Source organism: Trachemys scripta, chromosome 1, assembly GCF_013100865.1.
Source record: "Trachemys scripta elegans isolate TJP31775 chromosome 1, CAS_Tse_1.0, whole genome shotgun sequence".
NCBI classification, from domain to species: domain Eukaryota; kingdom Metazoa; phylum Chordata; order Testudines; family Emydidae; genus Trachemys; species Trachemys scripta.
Window position 1 is genome coordinate 197,279,170 of NC_048298.1, and position 24,613 is coordinate 197,303,782.

Below are 24,613 nucleotides of genomic sequence, written 5' to 3' on the forward strand. Positions count from 1 at the left end.
TGTATATAGTATAAAAATTCAAAGTTGATTGACATGTTACTTCTGTATAGTGCATAATAAGTAGTACGCACCTATTTTGTTTGTTTAGGCCTGTTTCAAGAACTAATCTCTATTCAAAGAATCCCTATATAATGCTTAAGTCCCATTGACGTTAAGCATGCACTTAAGCTGATCCTGAATCAGGGTTCTTAAGTTTGGAGGGGCATGGTAGCACAGGCGTTTTTCTCCTTGGCTAGTAATCTTACTCAAGTAGTGGCAGGTAAATTTTTCAAGGCTTATATGGTCACTGTAGCTGGAAAGCTTCATGGAATAAGTGAATGCTTGATTTTTATGAAGGAACTTGCTATATGGTGACGGGGAGATTATTACAGGTATACAGGGCTGCATATAACCTTAAAATAAATTCAGGTAGCATTTTATCGTTTCACAGCTATTCTTGAAGTGTTTTTCCTATCAAAGAGTGAGTGCTAGAATGTGCATTCGCTTCTGTTTCCCATTTGTATATCCAAGGACACACAGTAGCGGGGTTGAATTCTTGTAATCAGGCTCTGCAGTTTGGCATGATTAGTCTTGCATTGACTTAAAGTATCAGAGCTGCTGAAATTAATTTTATAAAAGCCATTGCAGAAATGAAGCTTGCATTGCTATCTGATTTTTAAGGTTACTCTTTTGAAAGAGTATGTGCTTTTGATATCTAAAGGTGATTCTTTAAAGTCATGGAAAAACCCTGAATTAAAGAGAAAGGTAAGTATACCATGGCATTTCTATGGCTACTTGTATGGTGAAGTGCCTGGTTGGATGCTGGCTAAAAATTGAAGGCCAAAAATTTGAATACGTGCTTGGTTTTCAACTTCACTGCTGGGAAAGTTGCTGTTTTACAGCTGGCTGTAGCAAAATTAGATCTAAAGTGAACTATTTCTTGTTTGGCTCAGAAATCATAAGGCTCTATTGCTAGGAGATAGACATTGAAGAGATCAGAAATGAGTTATTTCACAATAGACTTTTTTATTTTGTTTTGTTTTTTAATTATTTTTAGGTGACTTTAATAGTGCAGAAAACAACCAAGATCATTTTCTTGAAACCTCAGAGGAAAGAGACCCTGCAACTGAGAAATATTATCTGGAGAGACATCCTCTCTATGAAAATATAGGGGACCAGTCAACAGAAGATATCAGCCAGCATCCATGCCCACGTCTGGATAGAAAGCGTAAACACTCTGGCGAGAGAGTACAGAACGAGGGCAGCCAAAACGAAAACTTTGTGGATGAACTGCAGGATGAAGCTGTGTCGAAGGCAAAAAAGAGGAGGAGCTCCAAAGGTAACTCCATTGCTTTGGTGTCCCTTAAAGAATTTCTTGTGAAAGGAGTATCCCTATGAATTAATGTCTCCATTTATAACTGGATAGTTACCAGTCTGAGCACTGTCATTTCACTTAAAATCATATCTTGGTATCTGAGGGTAAAGCACTAGTCATTGGGCACGGTAGCCATAGCAATGCAAATGACCCTAGTGCATGTGACCCTTAATGACCAAACCTTTTAAAATGCATAGTGTGGTGGTAAAGCTGAGACTATATGCCCCGCAAGTGAAATGTAGCTTTTGTTTTAAGTTGAGGGGGCTTTTTGATTAATTTTTAGTTATTTTTCCATTAGATGACTGGCCTGAGAGGGAAATGACAAACAATTCCTCTAACCACTTAGAAGAGCCCAATTGTAATGAGGTGACCAACCTGAAGGTGTGCATTGAATTAACAGGGCTCCATCCCAAAAAGCAGCGTCACCTGCAGCATCTTAGGGAACTATGGGAGCAGCAGGTGTCACCAGAGAGATCCCCGTCCGGCAAGTTGGGCCGGCAAAGCAGGAAAGATTTAGCTGAGGCTGTTCACCCAGAGGCCACTGCAAAGGTCAAAGACTGCACAGAAGAAAGGCACACCAGGAAAAGGTCAGAGGTCAAAAGCAATAGAAGTTGGTCTGAAGAGTCCCTCAAAACAAGTGACAATGAACAAGGTATGCAGAGACTACTAGGGAAACATCAGCTGGCATAGCATTAGTAGTGATGCATGCTGCCACCACTGTTAAGGAATTGTCAGCAGTTTTTATAGAAGTCCACATGTATAAGGACTTACAGCTCCACTATTTAAAAAAAAAAAAAAAAAAAAAAAATCACTAGCTAAAATTTGTCAGATGGGTGTGTATGTGGTTTTTGTTTGTTTTTGTTTTTAAATTGTGGTTTAAATGACTTTACAATTGAAGATTTGTGTCTGCAGATGTTTTGGCATTCTTATAATTCATGAATAGTTCTGATTTTAGAAAAGAAAACTCAGGTTGTTAGTCCATGTAAAAATACTTACTGCATGTATAGCTAACTGGATTAGTGCCTTTTGGGTATAATTAAAAACAAACAAGAAGTCCAGTATGAGTAGCATGAAGACTTTGATTCTCTATCATGGGAATTTGCTGTTCCATCAGGTTAAGAACTGCTGAGTTTTTCTGCTTTCTCAAAGGCTTAGAGGCAGTCAAGAGGTTACCCCTGATTTTTCCCGTAGTGCAGTCTGCCTGTCTGCTTTCTCTACAGACACGCCTGATGAACTGCCCTGTGGTTGCTCCCCAGTGTTCTCCCATGCGCATGCGCAGAGCTTTCCTCAGTGACTCACTGAGGGCTCTGTTCTTCAGGATATTTTGCCAGGTTCTCTCTCTCTCTCCATCTCAGGCCAGGTCTATGCTGTAAACTTACATCGGTATAACTACGTCACTCGGTGTGAAAAATCCACACCCCGAGTGATGCAGTTAAATCGACCTCACCCCTGTGTAGACAGTGCTATGTTGATGGGGGGTGGGGGGGGGCTTTTCCTGTCGACATAGCTACCGGCCTCTAGCGAGGCGGATTAAGTACTCCGGCAGGAGAAGCTCTTCACTGAAGCGCCTCACTGTATCACTGAAGCATTTTAAGTGTAGACCTGCCCTCAGAGGGTTCCCGGGAGGTTGTGTGGAGGGGCTGGGGGGTTGAGTGAATCTAGGGATTCCCCTTGACTAGCAGTATGATTCCTTAACACCCCCACAACTGCTTCAATAGCTGAGCAAGGCCCATCCAGCAGCATCAAAGGCTCCTGTTCCTATATTCAGCTCTACATGCTGGCAGTCTTCTCCCACAACCGGGGCTTCTCCTAAGCAGGACTGTCTCCCCACTTACTCCAGTCTGGGGGTCAACTTCCTCTTGGCCCTGGCTAAACAGGCCATCTATAAAACCAGGGAGAGGAGGTTGGCCGATGGAGGTTCCTGTGACTGTGGGGCCTGTTTCCGATCCTCTGTCCATTCACGTATCCGGGCAGAGTTCCTCTGGGCGGCGTCCACTGGCTCCCTTGACGACTTTGAGGAGCAGTGGGCGCTGTCCGGGGTTCTCTGCTCGGTGTCCCCATTAGGTTCCCTTCTTTTGACCCTGTGACCGCACTCCTGTCCCTGTTTTTACATTTCCCTGTTTTGCTTCCCCTCCCTCCCACCATTCACCCGCATGCATCATTTCTGTCTTCTCTCTCCCCTTCCCCAGCTCTCAAACCTCAAGTGATTAGTTACCTCAGTCACTTGAGGAGGTATCGCTCCCACAAACCTAAGCAACTTAAAATCTCAGCTGCACTCAGATATCCTCAACATTCTTTGTGCTGTCTTGACTGGTATCCTGCAAACCCAAACCATGTGGCTGTTTCTGCTCACAGAGACTCCACATCTTCTCAGATAGCTCTTCCTTCTCCCTCCATCCCACTCTCAGAAAGAGAGGATGAGGCTCTCCTTCTTCTCCCTTTCAGGATTTGCAGATCAAAGACTGTAAGCAGTCTCCTTCTCCCCCCACCCTCCCCAAAGCAAATTTAGTCTGTTTTTTCTGAGGACTCCCTAGATGTAACTAAGACCTGGTTTACATGAGGAAATTAGGCCGATATAATTATGTTGCTCAGGGGGTTGGATTTTTCATATCCCTGAGTGACGTAGTTAGACTGGCCTAACCTCCAGTGTAGACAGTGCTATGTCGACGGGAGAATTCTGCCATTGACCCAGCTACTTAGTGCCTCTCAGGAGGCGGATTACTTATGCTGATGGGAGAATCCCTCCCATTGTCATTGGTAGAGTCTTCACAGAAGTGCTGCAGCGTTGCTGCAGTGTTTTAAATGTAGACAAGCTCTAATATTTGCCCCAGTTCTTTGAGGCTAAAGAGGAGCTTCCCACCTGCTCTGAGCACTCTGAATCGGATGTCCCAGGTTGCGTGTTCACTAACAGACTTGGTTGATTTGATACATTTCACCCTCAAGATAGCCAAACCTGCAACTCAACCAACCCTCAGTCAGGACCCCCCCGTCAAGATGAGGCATAGGAAAAGCCGCTCCATTTGCCCCATACCAGAATCTCTTGAGAATTGCTGAGGCCAGGTGGGAAGTCCAGTCAATAAGGTCTCTAAAATGGTATCCAGTCCAATTGGATAAAGTTACCAAATTGTCCCAAAGATTATAGAACTACAATTCATAGAATATCAGGATTGGAAGGGACCTCCTGTCCATCCTTCGTCTCAGTCAGGATTGTTTGCAGGGGGGAAAGAGAAAGATCTTGATGGTAAATCGATGGGGCAAGTTTTGGTGGACTTGAAGATGGACAGCTGTCTTAGAGTCAAAGCCTCTTCTCTATTACTTTGCAAGCTACCATGGTGTGTCTGGCACTGGCTCAGACAGACCTGTCCATCTTCTGCTCCTTCTTGTACTCTCAGAAGAAGTCGTCTTGTAGAACTCAAAAGAAGGGAGGCCAGACAGCTGGATTCTGTAATGTTGATGCTAGCTTTCCTTTGCAATGTCTGTTATGATATTGCCAGATCTTCTCTTCTCTTTAACGTGTTGGCTCGAAGAAATATGTGGTTTTAGATGCCAATGCTATTTCCAGAGGCATCCTGGCACCCTTTGACAATGTGAAACAAGAATAAGCCCTTAATAGCACCTTAGACCTGATTTAAATTATGCCCGGCCCACCCATTCTCGAGAGACACTTAAGGGCTTTCAAGTCATTTTGCTGCAACTGCTACTTCTATCCCCACTGAACTGTAAATTCTTTGATTTGTTTTTCTCCATTTACCAGGGCTTGGAAATTCTTCCCCATCGTTATCTAGATAGGCCTCTCCATGTACAGAAGTTGCATGAGGAGGAAGTTGGCCTTAGCTCTTCTGATCCAATAGTCCCCCAACTTTTCTCATGGTTCATAGATCTCAAGCAAGTTTATCTTCTATGTCCCTGTGACCCAGTGGCTTCTATATGTTGCAGTGCTGGGGCAATTGCAATTGGGAACAAACATTATCAGCTCCAGGCAGTGCCCTTGGACATGTCATCCTCTCTTTGGGGATTTGTAATGGTGATGGCCATCTAGGGACCTGGACTGAGACAACAGGGGCATCTAGATCTGCCACTACATGCACAACCTACTGGTGACTACTCAGTCATATTAAGTGACAATATGCTTGCCAAATTTGGTCCTGGAACCTCTTAGACTGATAGAGAGTGACCAGAAGAGCTCCCTTGTCCGATCTCAAGACTCATGCATTTGGGAGCCCTGTTCAAAATCAACCTGGGCCTCATGGTTTTGCCAGAGGAGAAATTTGACCAAATTTTACCCCACATCAAGCAATTCCCCAGTGCCTTCCAGTCAACAGCACACCAGTACTCTCAGCTGGTTGGCACCAGGTGGCCCATGGGGCAATTCCCCCTTCCTGATCAGGCACTGGAGCTTGCAGACTTAGGATATGGACTGTCTATTGACAGTCCCTCCAGGCACGAGTCCCTTTTAATGATGGTGTCCACTCCACATAGACCTGTGCCAGAGCTATGAGCAATCTGCATGATGACCAATGCTGGCTTCTCAGGATAGGGAGTGCAGATGGGTCCTCATGTGGCTGAGAGCAAGTGGTCTTCCCAGGAATCCCAGCACAGCGTTAGCCTCCTGGAGTTGTGGGCAGTGAGGAATGAAATAGACCTTGTCCCAAGAGTCCCTCTGGGAATTGCAGCCACTCATATGGAGGATAACCACAGAACCACTATGGTATATCACTGCCACCTAGGCAAGACAAAAAACAAAAGCCAGAATAGAGAGAGCAGAAGGATTCTTCTGTATCTGGAATACCAGCATCTGCCCCTCAGTCATGTACATCCACAGCAAGTCCAATAGTCTGCCTGGCTCAGCAGTTCTAAGATGAATGCTAAACCAATGACCATTCAGTCAGTTTACACAGAGGTGGTTCCTTCCACAAGCAGACCCATTTGCAACTCAGTCCACTAAAAAGAGAACCAAATTCTGCTCCCAGCATTGGCGCCAACATAGGGTTCCCTTGTCTGGGTGTCTGAGGATATTCCTGTCCACTTTTTCCCCTCAAATTCAGAGTAGCCAGAAAGATCAGACAAGATGGAGGATTGATCACCCTTTGGTGGCCCTATATTTCCCAGACTGATGTGCATGTCTGCTGTGGATACTGCCCATCTCTTGTGACCTTATTCACCAAGGCCCTTTAACTCGTACAACTTGTAATAGTTCATGTGCTGATGTATAGATTTAGGAGTTCAGTGATTATCAGTAGGAGGTTTTGTGAAAAGTTAAAGAGTAGAACCTAGTCTTTATGTACTAACTATACTTTATTTGATCAGCACCTTATTGTTGCATTTAGCATCACTCAGAGGGAAGACCTTCTGTTCTTTGGGACCACTGCTTTTTCAGCCTCTGTCTCTTTTCCTTTCCCGTCCTCCCTTTCTGTGTTTCTCTCCCTCTTCCCCATCTCTGAGAGTCTTCTCTATTTCTTTATCTGCAGCAACTCTTAATTCCACCATCTTCCCACTATATCCCCATTCAGTTTTATTCTCACCCCCATTAAAACAACTGGTGGTTAAATAGTTAATGATGACTCTGAAGGATGTTATTGGGCTTTACTCATGTTACACCAATGAGACTATTTAGGGGAAGGAGAGTTTGCACCTCAGTTACTGTTTCAGGCTGTCTGCACATTCAGGAAGACAACACCACATCGGTTATGTGCTGTTCATGTTTGGAAGGTTTTCATAGCCAGGAAACATAGAAACTTTGAATTTTTTTAAATTTTTTTTTTAAAGCATAGATTTTTGTATCCTATGGGCCAATAAGCACATCAGGTGAGCCAGATGTTTGACACACTTCTCCTAGAACATAGCTCTTGAGAGTAAATGGTTGACTTTTCTCAAATCCAGAAAGCCCAGTGCAAATTGAGCTTACATGGGCAACTGAAGGAAGACAAATCCCAAAAGAGATTCTGGGCATCCTACTAGATGGCTCTCCTGAGACTCTAGATTGAAGTGCAGGTCTCTGTCCTGGGTGCCACGTGTCCGCTCTATTCTAGTTCCAGCTTGCTTTATCCACATTTTCTTTTCTGAAAGCATCATCACTTCAGAGAGCCCTGATTTGAGGTCCTTGGGAATAGGGTGACCAGATGTCCCGATTTTATAGGGACAGTCCAGATATTTGGGGATTTTTCTTACATAGGCTCCTATCACCCCCCCACCCCGTCCCGATTTTTCACACTTACTACCTGGTCACCCTACTTTGGAACAATGGAGCCTCAGTCATCGGATGACCCAGTAATTATAGGCTTATCAGCCTAACATTGAACCCGGACAGCATAATGGAGGGGCTGATACAAGATTTGTTTTAATAGAGAACTAAACAAGAGCAATGTAATTAATGCTAATCAACATAGGTTTATTCAAAACACATTGTTAGTTTGACAGGATATCTTTTTTAGATGCGGTTACAAGGTTGGTTAATAAAGGTATTAGTGTTGATGCAATGGACTTAGCCTTCTGTAAGGCGTTTGACTTGATACCGCATGACATTTTGATTAGAAAAATATCCCAGAACAATATAAAATTAACATGGCATACATGGGTTAAAAACTGGCTAGCTGATAGGTCTCAAAACGTAACTGTAAATGGGGAATCATCATTAGGGCCCTACCAAATTCACAGTCCATTTTGGTCAGTTTCACGGTCATAGAATTTAACAGTCGTAAATTTCATGATTTCAGCTATTTAAATCTGAAATTTCACAGTGTTGTAATTGTAGGGAGCTTGATCCAAAAAGGAGCTGTGGTGGTGGGGGCTTTGCGGTACTGCTACCCTTACTTCTGCGCTGCTGACGACGGTGGCGCTGCTTTCTGAGCTGGAGAGTGGCGTCTGCTGGCCGGCAGCCCAGCTCTGAAGGCCAAGCTGCCACCAGCAGCAGCGCAGAGTAAGGATGGCATGGCATGGTATGGTATTGCCACCCTTAATTCTGTGCTGCTGCCTGTAGAGCTGGGGCTTCAGTCAGCAGCCGCCACTCTCCGGCCACCCAGCTCTGAAGGCAGCACAGAAGTAAGGGTGGCAACACCACAACCCCCCTAAAATAACCTTGCGACCCCCCCCGCCTCCCCCCGCAACTCCCTTTTGGGTTAGGATGCCCAGTTTGAGAAATGTTGGTCTCCCCTGTGAAATCTGTATAGTATAGGGTAAAAGCACACAAGACCAGATTTCATGGGGGGAGGCCAGATTTCACTGTCCATGACGGGTTTTTCATGGCCATGAATTTGGTAGGGGCCTAATCATCATCCAGTGGATCTGTTTCCAGTGGGGACCTTCAGGGATCGGTTTTAGGCCCTATGCTATTTAATGTTTTTATCAATGGCTCAGAAGAAAATATAAAATCTTCACTGATAATGTTTGTAGATGACCCCAAAATTGGGGAAGGGGTAAATAATGAAGCAGACAGGTGGCTGATTCAGAATAGTCTGGATCACGTGGCAAACTGGGTGCAGGCAAACACTATGTGTTTTTAATATGGATAAATGTATCTAGGAACAAAGAACACAGGCCATACTTACAGGATGGGGGACTCTATCCTGGGAAGCAGTGACTCTGGAAAAAGATTTGGGGGTCATGGGAGATACAGCTGAACATGAGCTCCAGTGTGATGCTATGGCCAAAAGAGCTAATGCAGTCCTGGAATGCATAAGCAGAGATCTTGGGTAGAAGTAGAGGGGTTATTTTATCTCTGTATTTGGTACTGGTGTGACCACTGCTGGAATACTGTGTCCAGTTCTGGTGTTCACAGTTCAAGAAGGATGCTGATAAATTGGAGAGGGTTCAGAGAAGAGCCACAAGAATGATTAAAGGATTAGAAAACGTGCCTTATTGTGAGAGACTCAGAGCTCAATCTATTTAGTTTATTGAAGAGAAAGTTATGGGGTGACTTGATTACAGTCTGCAAGTACCTGCATGGGGAACAAACATTTAATAATGGGCTCTTGAGTCTAGCAGAGAAAGTTATAACACAATCCAATGGCTGGAAGTTGAAGCTAGGCAAATTCAGACTGAAAATAAGGTGTAAAATTTTAACCATGAGAGCAATTAACCATTGGAACAATTTTCCAAGGGCTGTGGTGGCTTCTCCATCACGGACAATTTTAAAATCAAGATTTGATCTTTTTCTAAAAAAGATGCTGTAGGGATTATTTGGGGGAAGTTCTCTGTCTGGTGCTATACAATTGGTCAGACTAGATGATCACAATGGTCATTTCTGGTCTTACAACCTGTGGATCTAGGAAGAAGAACTGCAATCTCTCTCACTTTCCCCAGTGACTCAGAAAGCGGTTCAATATAATCTGACTGAAGTTTCCCTTCTTTGTAGCTATCAGGATGGGAAACTTTTGTCCCCTTTCATCAGACAGCTTTGCTTTAATTTTTTTCCAAAGAAGGTGGTTCAGAAGTCAGCCCCAATTCTGTTTCTTAAATAGAAATCTGAATTCCTTTTAAAATTATCATGTTCTTTGCCCTCACTTTATCCTAGACCCCCTTGCATCCTAGGAAAACTGCACACTTTACATGTGGTCAGGGTTGTGAAATTCTACTTCTGTAGAACTAAACCCTGGAGGAAGCCCAGTGCTCTGGGAAATGTAGAAGGGGTATAAAGCATCAAAATATTTTGTATGTAGATAGTTTATTTAATTCATCCTCCAGTTTTATAAGGCATCTAATTAAAGTAGTCTTGAAGATATAGTTGCTCACTCCACTAGGAATCCATCTACTTTGTAGGCAGAAAGTCACAGCAAGCCTATTTCAGAATTATTTGGAAAGCACTAAGAAATTGACCTGCTACTTTCTCCATCCTTTGTCTTTGAGGATAGAGTCCTCTGAGTCTTCCCTCAATGCTCTCCTCCAGTGACCCTCTCTGACTGCCAGATGCTTGGACTAAATGATGGGATGGATCACTTGATAATTGTTCTGTTCATTCCCTTTGAAGCATCTGGTATTGGCCACTGTCAGAAGACAGGCTACTGGGCTAGATGGACCACTGGTCTGACCAAGTATGGCCATTCTTATATTCTTTACCTAGAACACAGAATATCTTCCCCTCCCCATATACCTCTTGCCTGCCACTTAAACTTGGAAAAGGCAGAAAAAACCAGCAGTTCCCAGCCTGAGGAGGAAGGTGAGTTCCCATTCACATAAGACAATTACAGGTAAGGAAACTAATTTTGTCATTTACACCCACCAAACCAGGAAATTCACAGTTGAGACTTTCTGCTCCTTGTTTTGCCTACTGAGGCGAGGGGTTCCAGTGTGTAGGTTGCGTATCAGTGCACTGATAGGCCTCTGCAGTATCTAGGCACAATAGTAATAAAGAATTTCCTGTAGTAGTTTTATCAGACAATTACAACTACTTTAAATTTAGCAACTTGTGAGTTCACATATTTACATTTTGAATGTAGAACATTTAAAATATTAATGACTTGAAAATGTAATTGGTGAATCTCCTAAACAGGAAAGGAGTTAGTGTTAAGTGTTAACAATGCATTTTCTCAACACCCCATGCAACATGTAATGCCTTTCCTCCCATTTAGGATTGCCTCTATTCATGGTCTCTCCGCCTGCGAAGAGCCTTTCATCCACCAATGCAAACAGCAAAAGGCAGACTCAGCCAAGCTGTACTCCAGCCTCGAGGTTGGCTGCCAAACAGCAGAAAATTAAAGAGAACCGGAATACAGATGTGCTGTGCACAGATGAAGAGGAGGATTTCCAAGCTACATCCCTGCTGCAGAGATATTCTGAGTGTGAGAAGCCATCAGGGAAACGTCAGTGTAAAACAAAACACTTGGCACTACAGGAGAGGAGAAGGAGGTCATCCCTGACAGGGGATGACGCCACAGATATTGAAAATGTTGAAGATAAGGTATCTTTATTTAGATTTAATCATCCACTAACCTCACAGAGTGTACAGCAGAGCCAGGCCACTCAAGCTAACACGTTATTGTGCTATGTAGCAATACAGGACACCCTCGCTGTAATGAACCCATTGGGATCCAAACCATTTGTTCATTAGAGCTAGGGGCTGGTTATAGTGAAAGAGTCCTGCCTCCGGGGCAGGAGGGCAGCTGACAGCTCCTCCAGCCCTGGGGCTGACAGCTCCTCCAGCTATGCTGTCAGCCCTTGCCACAGCGGTGGGGGTCAAGGTGGGATCTAGGCATCGGGGTTGTTATAGCCAAAGGGTCATTATTATGAAGGATTTTCTAGCGAAGGTGGACTGTAATTTTATTCAATCTCCTCCCCTTTTTACTATTTGCATATTTTGAATTTGTTCTCTTAGTCTATCTGTGATAAAGCCTAGTGCGGACATAAAGACTGAGGAGTTGTAAATTTAGTAACAGTAGTAGATTTTTGTAATGAGAACAGAAATGTAATTCTTAAGTGGCAAAATATATTCCCATCAGTGTATTGTTAAAAAGGGGGGAGAAAAAATCCAATAATGATTTTGACAGGTCACAGTAACAAGAAGATTCAGAAAGCGACCAGAGCCTACTTCAGACTGTGACTCTTCACCAGCCAAATCATATGAGCAGAAGCTGTATGATCGCCTGCAGCAGACTTCCTCATTATTACCTGTCTCTCAGCCCTCGCAGTTGCAGATTGCAAGCACCCCTCAGGAGACCACCCCAAGTCGTCCCATGCCGCCTGAAGCACGAAGACTTATTGTCAATAAGAATGCTGGCGAAACTCTTCTGCAAAGGGCAGCTCGTCTGGGATATGAGGCAAGAATCCCTTTAAATATTCTGAATTGAGATGCGGGAGCTGTTTGCTTTCTTTAATAATCATAAAAAAAAAAATCTTATTTGTACCCAGGATTAAAGTCACTTTGTAATTCTAGTTTATGTAATCCTGGTGCACTGATGAGGTAGCTACAAACAGATTTGTAGTTTATGCATTTCTTGTCTTTGGTTTTTTTTTTTTATTGTTTTTCATTAAAGCATCATTTAATTTGAATGTTTACAGTGATGGTGAGGAGCAAAAACTTGATAACTCTCTTGGTTTATAGTGTGTTCAATACCGGCCTAAATCTTTGGTGCTGTGCACCCTGAACTCTGGTTATAGCTGTTGGGAGTGGAGGGCGTGCAGTGTCTTGAGAACTGGACTCCTACCTAGGGAGGTTTTATAAGGGGTTGAAACCCCACCACTATATTGTCTGACACTGTATAAAATCACAAATTAATGTTCCATGTGGTGTACGGAGAGCTTTAATGAGCTCTGGTTTTGCTTTCCTTTAATATTAAGGACATGTAATTTACAAAAGAAAATGGACAGTTTTGATATTTGAGCCTGAACGTAATGTTTGGTGTGTCCACTTGCGTGTTTGGATATATTGCAGAAAGTGTTCTAAATATTTTGACGCTTCTCAGCATTAATACTGCTCTAAACAAACAGACCTGGCTTCTACAAAAATCAGTAGTTGCTGAATCCACCAGCTCTGCTGTCTCAGAAACATGGTTTTATTTATTGAGGGAGGGGATATTTTGTAATATCATATTATGGTCCCAATCCTAAGAAGTATTGCTGTGACAAAAGTGGTTCATCGTGAGTGTGATTACTGATTTTGATGGTATTTAGTCAGAGCAGGGATAAGGAGCTATAAAACTTGCCCTAGCTTTGAAAGAGGCAGTTAGGCCTGGGAGCTTGGATTAGACAGAGGCCTGCTCCAGTTTTGAAGATTGAGTCAGCCTGGAGGTCAGGTTTCGGCAGAGGCCTGTCCAGCTTGAAAGATTTGCTCCAGCCCATAAAGATTTTGTCTTGTTTGGAACCCCAATTTAGGCAGAAGCTGTTCCAACTTTGGAAGGCTGAATTTAGTCTGGAAAATCTTTTGTTTAGCCTAGACCAGTGATTCTCAAACTTTTGTACTGATGACATCTTTCATGTAGCAAGCCTGCGAATGCAACCCCCCCCCCCCATAAATTAAAAAACCTTTTAAATATATTTAACACCATTATAAATGCTGGATGGAAAGCGGGGTCTGGGGTGGGGGCTGATAGTTCAGAACCCCCCATGTAATAACCTCGTGACCCTCTGAGGGGTCCCAACCCCCAGTTTGAGAACCCCTGGCCTAGACAAACACATATTCTAGTTCTGGGTTGTCTCACTTTAGCTAGGAGTTATATTATTATGCAGTTGCTGTGGGAATCTTTATAATTTGCATTATTTCTGTTCTCATGGGACCTGAAATTTAAACGCAGGGTTTCTTTTTAGTGCTCCAGAGTCTTTCTCCCTCTTGCTCCTTCACAGTAGCTGAGAATCTGACCCACAGTTTCCATGTCAGACTGCTGTGTGATGCTCATGTGCACTCCGAGTAGTCTCATTGATGCCAATGGGACTACACACAGTGCATAAGGTTAAGCACATGCATAAGTCTGGGTAGAATCAGGGCCTAAAACTCTCTCACATAGTAAGGTAAACAAGGTCTGGGCAGCACTTATCTCAAGTGGCTCTCGGAAGCAGCGTCATCTCATTCCACTCCCCCCCCCCCCCACACACACACACCCCGGCTGCTACTCAGAGGTGAGGCCCGACGGCTCTGCTGTGCGCTGCCCCATCTGCAGGCACTGTCCCTGCAGCTCCCATTGGCCACAGTTCCCGGCCAATGGGAGCTGCGGGAACGGCGCTTGGGGCGGGGGTAGCTTGCGGAGCAGAGCCCCCTAGCTGCCCCTACGCGTAGCAGCCAGAGGGGGGATGTGCTGCTGCTTCTGGAAGCCGCGTGGAGCACCGGAGGGGGGCAAGCCCAAGGCCCCGCTCCCCAGCTGGAGCTTGAGGACCAGATTAAAACGGCTGGTGGGCAGGATCCGGCCTGCAGGCCGTAGTTTGTCCACCCCTGATCTAGAGAGCATATATCCAAGTATACTGAGAGAGCTCGGTGTTGCATTCTGTGAGTCACGAGCAAATAACTCCAAATATAAATTTAAAAGACACTTCATCTGTCTCTCTAGGCAGGACTAGCTCTGTGATTTGCAGAGCTCTGTACAAAGCAAGACAATGAGGCCCTTTCCAGCTTCCTCTCCACCTAGGACCAGGTTCTTCTATTGTAGTCCTTGCTCTGGGGCTGCCTTTGCTGAAATAAATTATATGTGCATGCAGGGAGCCTTCAGTAGACATGTAGTTGAATGATGCATAGCATAGGTCTAAGAACCCCATTATCCTTATGTTGCTTCTAACTGTATTTGCTCTTTGTATCTAGTGAAACAGTAGGAGAGAATCATTGGAAAATGGGAGTTTAGCTTCATCTAGAGAAATTACTGGCACTCTCTATTCAGTGACCTTGTAGATAGAGGCTCTCAATTGTCGTTACTCATTTCCTTGCCAGTTCTGCACACCCACATGACATTGAAAGTGGGGAGGACTCCTTGGGGTTATAATGGTATGTCTACACTGCGATGATAAACCCGTGGCACTAGATCTCAGAGCCTGGGTCAGCTGATTCGGGCTTGGGTTGCAGGGCTAAAAATAGCAGTGCAGACGTTTGGACTCAGGCTGGAGCCCAGGCACTGAGACCCTCTTCCCCTCGTCGGGTCTCTGAGTCCAGGCTTCAGCCCAAACCCAAATGTCCAATTTTATAGCCCCACAGCCTGAGCTTCGCAAGCCCAATTCACGTGACCCAGGCCAGCCGCGGCCATGCAGTAGATTTTTTTTACTGCAGTGTAGACAAATCAAAATAATTCTGAAGAGGGTACAACACTGATGTCATGTTTTAAATGAAGGCAATGTATTTGACACTGCTTACAAGTCTTTGATAAAACTATTCTCTCCCTCTGCTTTCTTACCAGGGAGAAATGTGCTTTTGTCTCCCCTCTCCCCCAAAACCTTGCCATTCTGAATGATGATTTATAATCTTGCCATCAAACCTTGTTGTAAGTGGCTAGTGTAAAGAACATGCCTGGCATTTTAGAAAGTTTAGTGGTTTGTTTGGCAGTAAAGGGGTCTCTTTCTGCAATAGAGCAGAGTAGCACTGGAAGCCCCCTACTCAGGCTGTCCATTTACTTGTCTTTTAAATGAAGCCTTACTTTACCTCCTTGACCATGTTTGAACATTTTCCATTCTAATTCTTGTGTAGTACAGTGTAGATGACTATGACAGCGTCACTTTCCCTAGACTGGAGCATTTGTTTGTGTATATCCCGGTTTCAGCTTTTACACACACACACTCACAAAGTATTTAGTGATAAATCTGGCTTGCATCTATGCAGATGTGTAGCCTGGCTGCAGCCAATAGGGCTATGTAAGCAAGTAAGATGGAGTAGGCTTTAGCCCTGTATGTCTTTAGGGCCTGATCCAAAGCACATTGATGGGAGTCTTTCCATTGACTTCAAGGCGGTTTGGATCAAGCCCTTAGTTAACTAGGATATTAGTATTACAAGTACATTCTGTACGGGTCCATCAAATAAATATTTATTTAAATTACTTAAGTTCAATTTTAAGCGCACACATTTTTTTCCCCTGCCTATAGGAAGCATAAAGCCATACGCTAAAGGCTTGCATACCGAATTGATTTGAGCTCGCTTGGTGCTTTTAGTTAGTGTTTGTACCTGAAAGTTTTCAACAGTCTTCGCCCTAAGTCAATTCAGGATTACATCATGCCAGGAAAGGCAGTGGCATTAGGGAGAAACCTGGTAGCTGATATGGGGAGGGCAATAAATGCTGGAGAGCCTGGGAGAAGAGGACTGAAATTCCCCTCAGGGACTCTACCCATTGTTTCAGTGGAGACAGAGGATGGGGTTTGCCTCGTTATGGATCATGCAGGAGGTTTGGCCTGCACAATCCAGGGATCCCCATGATGCCCTGCAGGGTAGGACCATCTTCCCAGAGCCTTGTGCTTCTGTGCCACCTCCCATCCACATGTTGCTCTCTCCTAGTCCCCTTTCCACAAGGCTGCATGGAAGCTGCGCTGGCCACTTCTCCTGGGTTTCCTTCCGTTAGGTCGGGAGGAGGCTACCTCCATGGTGCAGAGTGGCTCAGCAGAAAAGGGAGTACAGACTTCAGCTGTTTTATCTTATCCAGTGGTTTCCACACTGGATTGGGTGGAGGATAATCCATATAGCTGTCTGTGGGTCCAGGGTGAGAGAGCATGGTGCACAGAGAAAGCTCACCTGCATTTTCATGTGGAAAGGGAGAGATTCCCATTAAGATCTGGGAGGGAGGAGGGGGGAGAGAGATCTGCCCTCATTATTTTAAATATGTTAAAGCTTTTTAAATGTGTGGTGTTTTCCTTACCATTACTGTTTACTATTTAGCTAAAGAAACTGCAGGCAGTGAACACAGCTATGGTGTAGCTTTTGCTGGTGGCAAGCTAGCTGGTTCTTTGGATTTATTAAGCATGTGATGTTCAGATCACTGCTTTAAATGGGCCATATGAATATATCTAAATTGACCCATGCGAGCGTCACAACCTTTCTCTAAGGTTAAGGGGGGGGAGGCTTATGAATCCAAAATGTTTGTGCTGCCACATGTTCATACATTCAGCAGTGATGGTTAAATTTTCTACGAATTGAGTAAATCATGTTAAAAAAATGTTAATGAGGCATATAATTAATTAACAATGTAGCGTTTTATAGTCTTCATGCTTACATTTTGTGGTTAATAACCTTCTTCTTGTTGCCTCTTAAGATGAACTTGTCCAACAAAATTAGCTTTTGGTCCAGTAAACATTTTGTCCTAGAAAGTCTTTCCTTTTTACAAAAATAAAAATAAAATTAAACTAAATTTGGAGGCTTAAAAATTGTTTTAAAGAATAACTTCATTTTAAAACTACAGCTCAATATTATAGGAACTGCTGTTAGCTAAAAGGCAGCTAGCTTGCAACTAGTAAGGGCTTCATACTTAGTCCAGTAAGTGGGCTACATACTGCCCATCTTTTAAAGAGGATTGTGCCATATTCCTAGGATATTAATAAGCTCATGCAAATCTGAGCGCATAATTGGGCCTATTGTGTTTAACTATATGCAGTTGAGCGGTATTATATTTGAAACCAACATTATTAAATCTTTTCCTGTTACGGTGAAAAATTACTACCAAAGAAAATGGTTTATTGCAGCATTTATCAGTCCCTTTTATGATGTCCCTTAAAATGTGTCTCTGCACGCACACGTGAATTTCTACCAAAGTAAAAATCCGTTGGTCTGAAAATTTTCAATCAACATTTTTTGTGTTTTAAAGCAAATTCAGGTTCCAGAATTAATTATACAGACCCTTTCAGGTAGACATGAGGGAATTCAGGTAAAACCATAGTTCTTTGATTTTGGCCTTCAGAATTATTAATAGGAACAATAAAGCTTTTGGTTGGTGAGACACCAGACTGCTAGGATCGAGGTAAATTGATTGGTGCACCAGCAGTAAGTGGCTGATGCACTTGATCCCAATGTCATGTGACTGGGTTTCTTTCCTTGACTGGGATAGACAGCTCATTAGCTTGCTGCTATCCACTTTAGTCTGGTTAGTGAGGGCCTGCTAAAAGAACAGCTTCATGCTGTATCCTAGATACCAATTCTCAGGTCAGGTATACCAAGAACACAGATTATTGTAGGCTTACCGGTAGATTTTGAAACTGAAAGAATATATGCATTGCACCCAGCATTTTATTACTTTCTGTCTGAGAAAGGAAACAACCCCACATTGCTTCCAAATAAACATGTAGATAGTTCACTGCTTGACCTTTAAAGGTAGAGAATGCAAAATTAATGGATTGCAGCTAATCTTCGAGCACATGAGCTATTTTACGTATTGTATCGTTTGTTTGTGCCTCCCACACAAATAAATGAAACTTGCGCCAATCCCAAATTTTTGGTTGAGTGATGGAACAGTCATTGTTTCAAGGTTGCATGAGAGCACAGAGCTGAGGATGGCCTAGGCCTTCAACCATGGTACATTTGACTGCAAGATGAATTGTGTTAAATCCACATGGCTTCCCACAGTGATAGGTTATTTATTGGAAACGAGCATCTGGCTCTAGTTCTGAATGAAGAAAATCACTGTGGGTGAAATTCTGGCTCCATTGAGTTCATTGGGGCTAGGATTTTCTTATGATTAGTTTTCTAATGGAAACCATTGTCCTTCATGTCTTTAAAAACTTTTTTTTTTATCAAGCTAACATTGAATGCATTACTGCTGTGCTTGGAACATTTTCGTATTAATATTTTAATACACGGGGGTAAGATTAATAACCTTTCTAACAGTTTACACCAAGCAAATTCTGAGGAAACAGAGGCCATAATTTAGTGTGAAATGGGTACATCCTTTCTCTGTGTTTTCTACCATTATTTAATGCAGAAAATCCCACTGGTGTGCCTAGAGATCTTAGTGCTGCGCAATACAATGCTGCCTTGCTTGTGAAAAAATAGTGGTCTTTGACTTTCAAAATGATACTTCTATGGGGATGAGAGCCACATGATTCTTTCCCCCACACCCCCCTCATTCAAAGAGAGATCACCCAAACATGTTAAAGGTATGCACATCTCAACAGCAACAAATAACATGACCTATCCTTCTCTTTCTCTCTCTCCTCCCCCCCCACCATTTTCAGGAAGTGGTTCTGTATTGTTTGGAAAACAAGGTCTGTGATGTAAATCATCGTGACAACGCAGGTTATTGTGCCCTCCATGAGGCCTGCGCCAGAGGCTGGCTGAGCATTGTGCGACATCTCCTAGAGTATGGGGCTGATGTTAACTGCAGCGCTCAGGATGGAACCAGGTTAGCAATGTTATAGTTACTAAGATAAAATAACTAGTGCTTTGTGGCACATTAACGAAATAACACATGGTGGGATTAATGTCACGTACATGGTATTAGCTGTTTTGAAAGAATGATTAAAGAAAATTCATTTATCCAAAAGTTGGTGTCCTTTCTAGATCTCTCACTCTTTTGTCTTGTAAGTTCTGGCGTTAGCTAAAGTTTATACACAAGAAAATTTAGAACGCCTCTGAAATAGTTACGCCATGTTTCTTTAGAGTAGCAGCCGTGTTAGTCTGTATCCACAAAAAGAACAGGAGTACTTGTGGTACGTTGGAGACTATCAAATTTATTTGAGCATAAGCTTTCGTGGGCTACATCCGAAGAAGTGGGCTGTAGTCCACGAAAGCTTATGCTCGAATAAATTTGTTAGTCTCGGAGTGCCACAAGTACTCCTGTTCATGTTTCTTTAGCACATCTAGCCTCTAACTGCCAGTTCATTTTTGTTTTTTTCTATTGTCCAAAACTGATGTGAGAGAATCTTCACTCTCATGTCACTTTCTTTTGCACTGTGGGAAACACATTTTTGTATTGTGGCTTGTTTGATTTACTGCTTGTTTTACATGTGAATTTTAATAGTGTTTGTTATACTGGTATTTTTTCTAGGAAATAGTATACTTGCTTTTCTGGAGCTTTATGAAGTTTCTTATTGAACAGTCAGAGGAAACGATACCTGAAGGCTATGATCCTCTTTATAAGTTCCACATCCTTTATTTTTGCTAAAGTTGTGTTTTTCCTCCATTAAAATTTGTGCCCAAGAGAGCCCCTCTTGCGTTAGCTATATTTGTGTTTGTTGATACTCTGATTTGATTTATTTTTAATTTAAAACAAATTCCTTTTAATTTAGCAAACACGACTCTTTTTAAAGTAGGTCTGTTCCTTTGGTGTTTTGAGTTGATGGTTCCTCTGCTGGCATATTTTGCCTTCCTCAGAATCCCCGTATGCATTTAGTTCCTGTTTTGAGTAGATGTTGAGCCTCTTTCTGTAACGTGGGGGTTGAGGAAGTTGCCATGCATGATTTCTCAAGCTTTGAATGTGTATCTCTTTGTGCTAAGAAAGTTCTTTATCGAATTTAATCGTAAATGGTTCATCCTCTACTGTTTCGGAGGAACTGATCTGGTTACAACTTTTCTTAAATGTATTAAGGAGCATGATTTCTTGGGGGCAGGTTATTTTATAATTCTACTTCTTTAAAAAAAATCTAGGGGGTAAGGTGCTCCTGCAGTTAGTTAACTTGAATGTTTTATTAGATCCCACCTTCTAGCCAGGACATAAAATTAGCATAACTGTGAATCTGTCTCTCTTGTTTTTAAAGTTTTTGCATATCAACTTGAAATAGTTGGAGGGAGGATTCAGAAAAACAAAGCTCCAAGAGTCCTGCTAGAGATGGTCCATTAGAAGTCCATGATGGTCTGTCATTACCAGCCCATCAGTTTGGAAAGATGTTTCTGGAGAAACATTGAATCTAGGGCTGAATAGTAAAAATTCCTTTCCCATGACCCACCTCTTAAAAAATACAAAGGGGAGAGAAAGGGGGAGATCTTAAACATCCAAACAAAAAACCCTCCATCAAACTGTTTTCTACTATCTCTGGGACTCCCTAAATCAGTCATGCATAAGTAAGGTTGCCATAAAAAAGAATCCTAAATGGTTTCTAGCTCACTTGCCAGAATAATCCGTATAGAAAAATGTCTTAAGAAAGTTTCCAAACAGTTGTTAGTATGTATAAGTTCAAATTCACAAATGGAGATTATTACAGTTATGCCAGGGAAGAAATATTAGTACATATGCACTCAGGAGCTAGTCTTATTTCTTTGCCGTGTTTTGGAAAAAATGCGTCTTAAAATACAATCTATCATCATCTTGTCTAACAGCTCACTCATAGGTGTTGCCCTCAGAAATCATCTTGTGGTTCCCTTTGCTTCCTGGTGGCAGATTCTCTTAGCTTTTTCAAAGGCTTCTGAGTAGGCTAGCGTATTCCAAATCAGATCTGCTTAGGTTTGTTTCTTAAGAGTTCATCAGGATACAGAGTACAAGCTTCTGTGAAGGATTCCTTGAGGAGGATCATCTTCTACTCCTTTTTGGCTTGTATAGCCAAGTGTATATCTGAGTATAAGATAGTGCTGGTAATAAGAAAAATACCATTTCTCCTTTGGAACCTTAACTGTATTTTTCCCTGTTAGCTTGTATGTACCCCCCCCCCCCCCAAAAAAAAAAAAAAAAAAGGTTCTCAGCCACTTTGTGTTTTTCATCTCTTCTGCTACTGAGTGTGTTCTCCACTTACCAGACCAGGAACAATATGCATCCTTGCCCTCTGATGGGGAATGCTGATGTTGCTAACCAATGATTCTCAGAGTTCCATCAGATTGTTGAAGTGAGTTTGTTAAGGCCAACCCACAATGACACATCTACGTGCATTATCTGTTTCTCTGGTCTGCCTGTTTTGGCTTTCAAATTGATTCCAGTTAACCAAATGTAGGATCTGAATTAGTTATTGCCTTCTACCTTTGGTCAGCTCTGTTGGTTGGCTCTGTCAATGAAAAGATATGACAGCTGAGGTTATTGCTGGAGTCTGAACGATACGACATTGTCTTTGTGACTTCCTGAAATCTGAGGGTTTTATGAAATCACTGTAAGTCTGCTATGGACAATTGTCATGCATATAATTTTCCTTGTGTTCAGTGCCTGTGTACTATACTGATATGTACTTAGGTTTGATAAGTCACTGGATGGCCTCTTCTTGTCTCCTGCATTTTTAGAGATACATCTTTAAAATAGAAAATAAGGCAAAGTACATGAATGGAAGAAAGTTTCCTGAGTAATACTTGGGTGTTCTTGTTTATTACTTACCTAGATATTTTTTGAAGGGTCCAAATCCTTTGAAATATTGCTGAACTAAAAAAAATCTGAGTAACAGAAGAAATTAGATGGTGCAACTGCGTTTTGGTGTCATGAGTAGGGCACAGTTATGTTACCCATACTCCCACTGAGTAGTAATTTAAATCAGTGATACTGCTTGTGGATTAAAGTTAGGGTTACCATATTTCAACAATCAAAAAAGAGGACAGCGGGAGCCCCGCCCTAGCCCCTCCCACTCCCCACCCCCTGACTGCCCCCCTCAGAAACCCCAACCCCCCCACTCCTTGTCCCCTAACTGTCCCCTCCTGAGACCCCCCCCATCCTAACTGCTCCCCTAGACCCTACCCCCTGACTGCCCAAAACCTTATCCACCCCCCCCGCCCCCTGACAGCCCTCCCCCCCCCCCAGAACTCCTGACCCATCCAACCCTCCCCCTGCTCCCTGTCTCTTGACTGCCCCCTCCAGAACCCCCCTGGCCCCCTTACCGTGCCACTCAGAACCACGCGTGGAGCCCGACACGCTCGCCCACAGAGCGCGTAGCCTGGTTCCCGCCCTCGCAGAATGCTGTTGAGCGGCACGCTGGGCAGCAGGGGAGGGGGAGCAGGGGGAGGAGCTCCAGACTGCTGGAGGCCCGATGCGAATGGCCGACGATCTGCGAATGCAGGGAGGGGCGGGGGGAGGGGAGAAAGGAGGAGAGTGATCTGAAGCTGCAGGGGAGAGGAGGAGGGAAGCAGAGGAGGGGCTCTGGCTCGATCCGGCTGGCTGCTCTGTCAGCCGTGCTGCGCTCTGCATGGGGAGGGGGACAGAGAGGGGGAGAAATCCGGACATTTGCAAATTCCCCCCGGATGCTATTTTTAAACTCAAAAAGCCAGACATGTCCGGGAGAATCCGGACGAATGGTAACCCTAATTAAAGTATCATTCCGTGAGAACAAAGGTGGCAGAATAGCCTGTACTGAATACAGTGATTTTGGATGTTAAATGTGGTTTTAGAAATCCAGTGCTACGTGAATGTTCACTAGAATACTTAGTCATTGCTGTAGTGTGTCAGCCTTTGTGAATACATGTCTATTTTGTTGCTAAACTATTGGCTAATCAAAGATTATTGTAGAAAAGGTTGAGATCTTTAAGTTATGTCTCAAATATACTCTTAACTGTATTCCCCTTAAATAATAGTAGTAGATAGACTATGCGTAAGGGGTTCTGATAAACATTTTCTTTCCCAGATAGGAATATATTTGCTCAACAACGGGTGTAAGACAACCATCTGATATTTGCAAGTACCATTATTGGCATGTTGGGCCTTATCTCATCCTTATTTGTAAGAACCCTATGTACACTTTTCCATTTTTTCATGATGAGCAGACATTCTTCAGCTGAGATGCAGGCTGTTTTAAACCTAAAAGTTTTAGGCTGGGGATGTTGAAGTCTGATGCACATTGCAACCATACATCTCTATTACCAGGCTCTCTCTTGTCACAAATTCTGTGGTCAGTTCTCTAGGACATTAGACTCACTCTTCACAGCCAGTTTTTTGTTGTTTTTAGCAGCTGAATTTAGTCAGTCCTCTTCCTAAGAGGACCATGCCAAAACTGGTGTCGTCTTATGCTTTTTCCTGTGTTAATCTTGACAAGATGATCTCCTGTAACAGCTAATTTTACTAGAGGAACTTCAACTGGAGTAGCCACCCTCCAAGCAGGTTGCACCTCATATGCTCTATAGGACAGCCCTTTATATAAAGGTATGTATTTAAATAAAAATCTGGCACGCACACACTACAGTGCCTAATAAAATAACAAACTACTAAATTACAGGGCTATCGTTGCAACAAGGGAATTCTGATGGTGTCATAAAGACTGAGCACAAAATTTGAATGGCTTGCATATTGCCAGAACCCAGTGATGGAATTATAAACCCCTGCTTGCAAATTTCCCTTTAAGAAGAGGTGATACATGGTAGAGAATTTGAATCCATGCTTTGTGTAGGATGCTACTGCTTTAGCAGCGCACCCCTGTTCCCAAGGAGGGGCCTCCTTCCTTTGTAAGGGCTTGTCTACACACAGGTTGCACCACTTTAATTGTACCCGTAGGTATAGGTAGGAATTCTTTTTGAAATTCCTATAAAATAACCACTTTTTGAGGGTGGTAGTGAATAAAGCCCTGTATGGGGATTCCAAGGGAAATTTTTTTAAAATAACTATTATTTCATGCAGTCTGGTGTATCTTTATGGACCTGAGGTAAAAGTTGTCATCCCTGGCAGAAGGCCTTTAGCAGCTTACGGAGAGGGCAATAAACTCCACTAGAAACAGGAAATCTCCTTATATCTCCCCTTCATCAGTATAAATATTAGTACCTGCTTGTGCCTTTACACTGTTTTGGTAGGGGCTTCATTTGCTAACCCTGTATGCTGACAGTGCTACGACTGTCCATATTTTATTCTCCCATCTCTCCTCCTCTTAATTTTCCTTTTTCTACCCTATCTCTGGGTATATTTTCCTCTTGTTCTGAGTGTTGTTCTCTTTCCTTTTCTCATTTCCTCCTCCTGTCTCTCTTGCTCTCTCTTCCTTTCCCTGTGTTGTGCCCTCCCCTTCTTTATGGTCTTTTATCTCCCATTTTTTTTCTCAAGCCACCTTAACTTGTCACTC

The 24,613-nt window shown here is 43.1% G+C and overlaps 1 protein-coding gene across 10 annotated transcripts in view; it reads left to right on the forward strand.

Moving 5' to 3' along the window:
- Window positions 1-24,613, forward strand: part of BCOR (BCL6 corepressor) — a 70,130-nt gene that overhangs the window by 36,652 nt on the left and 8,865 nt on the right. For 6 of the 10 annotated variants that reach the window (XM_034754403.1, XM_034754375.1, XM_034754383.1 and 3 more), the window contains 5 exons: window positions 1,037-1,318; window positions 1,653-2,006; window positions 10,918-11,246; window positions 11,833-12,102; window positions 18,905-19,071. In XM_034754403.1, the coding sequence (XP_034610294.1) occupies window positions 1,037-1,318; window positions 1,653-2,006; window positions 10,918-11,246; window positions 11,833-12,102; window positions 18,905-19,071 (1,402 nt within the window). The remainder of the gene's footprint in view (window positions 1-1,036; window positions 1,319-1,652; window positions 2,007-10,917; window positions 11,247-11,832; window positions 12,103-18,904; window positions 19,072-24,613) is intronic. The other 4 variants (XM_034754410.1, XM_034754430.1, XM_034754419.1 and 1 more) reach the window with 3 other exon arrangements.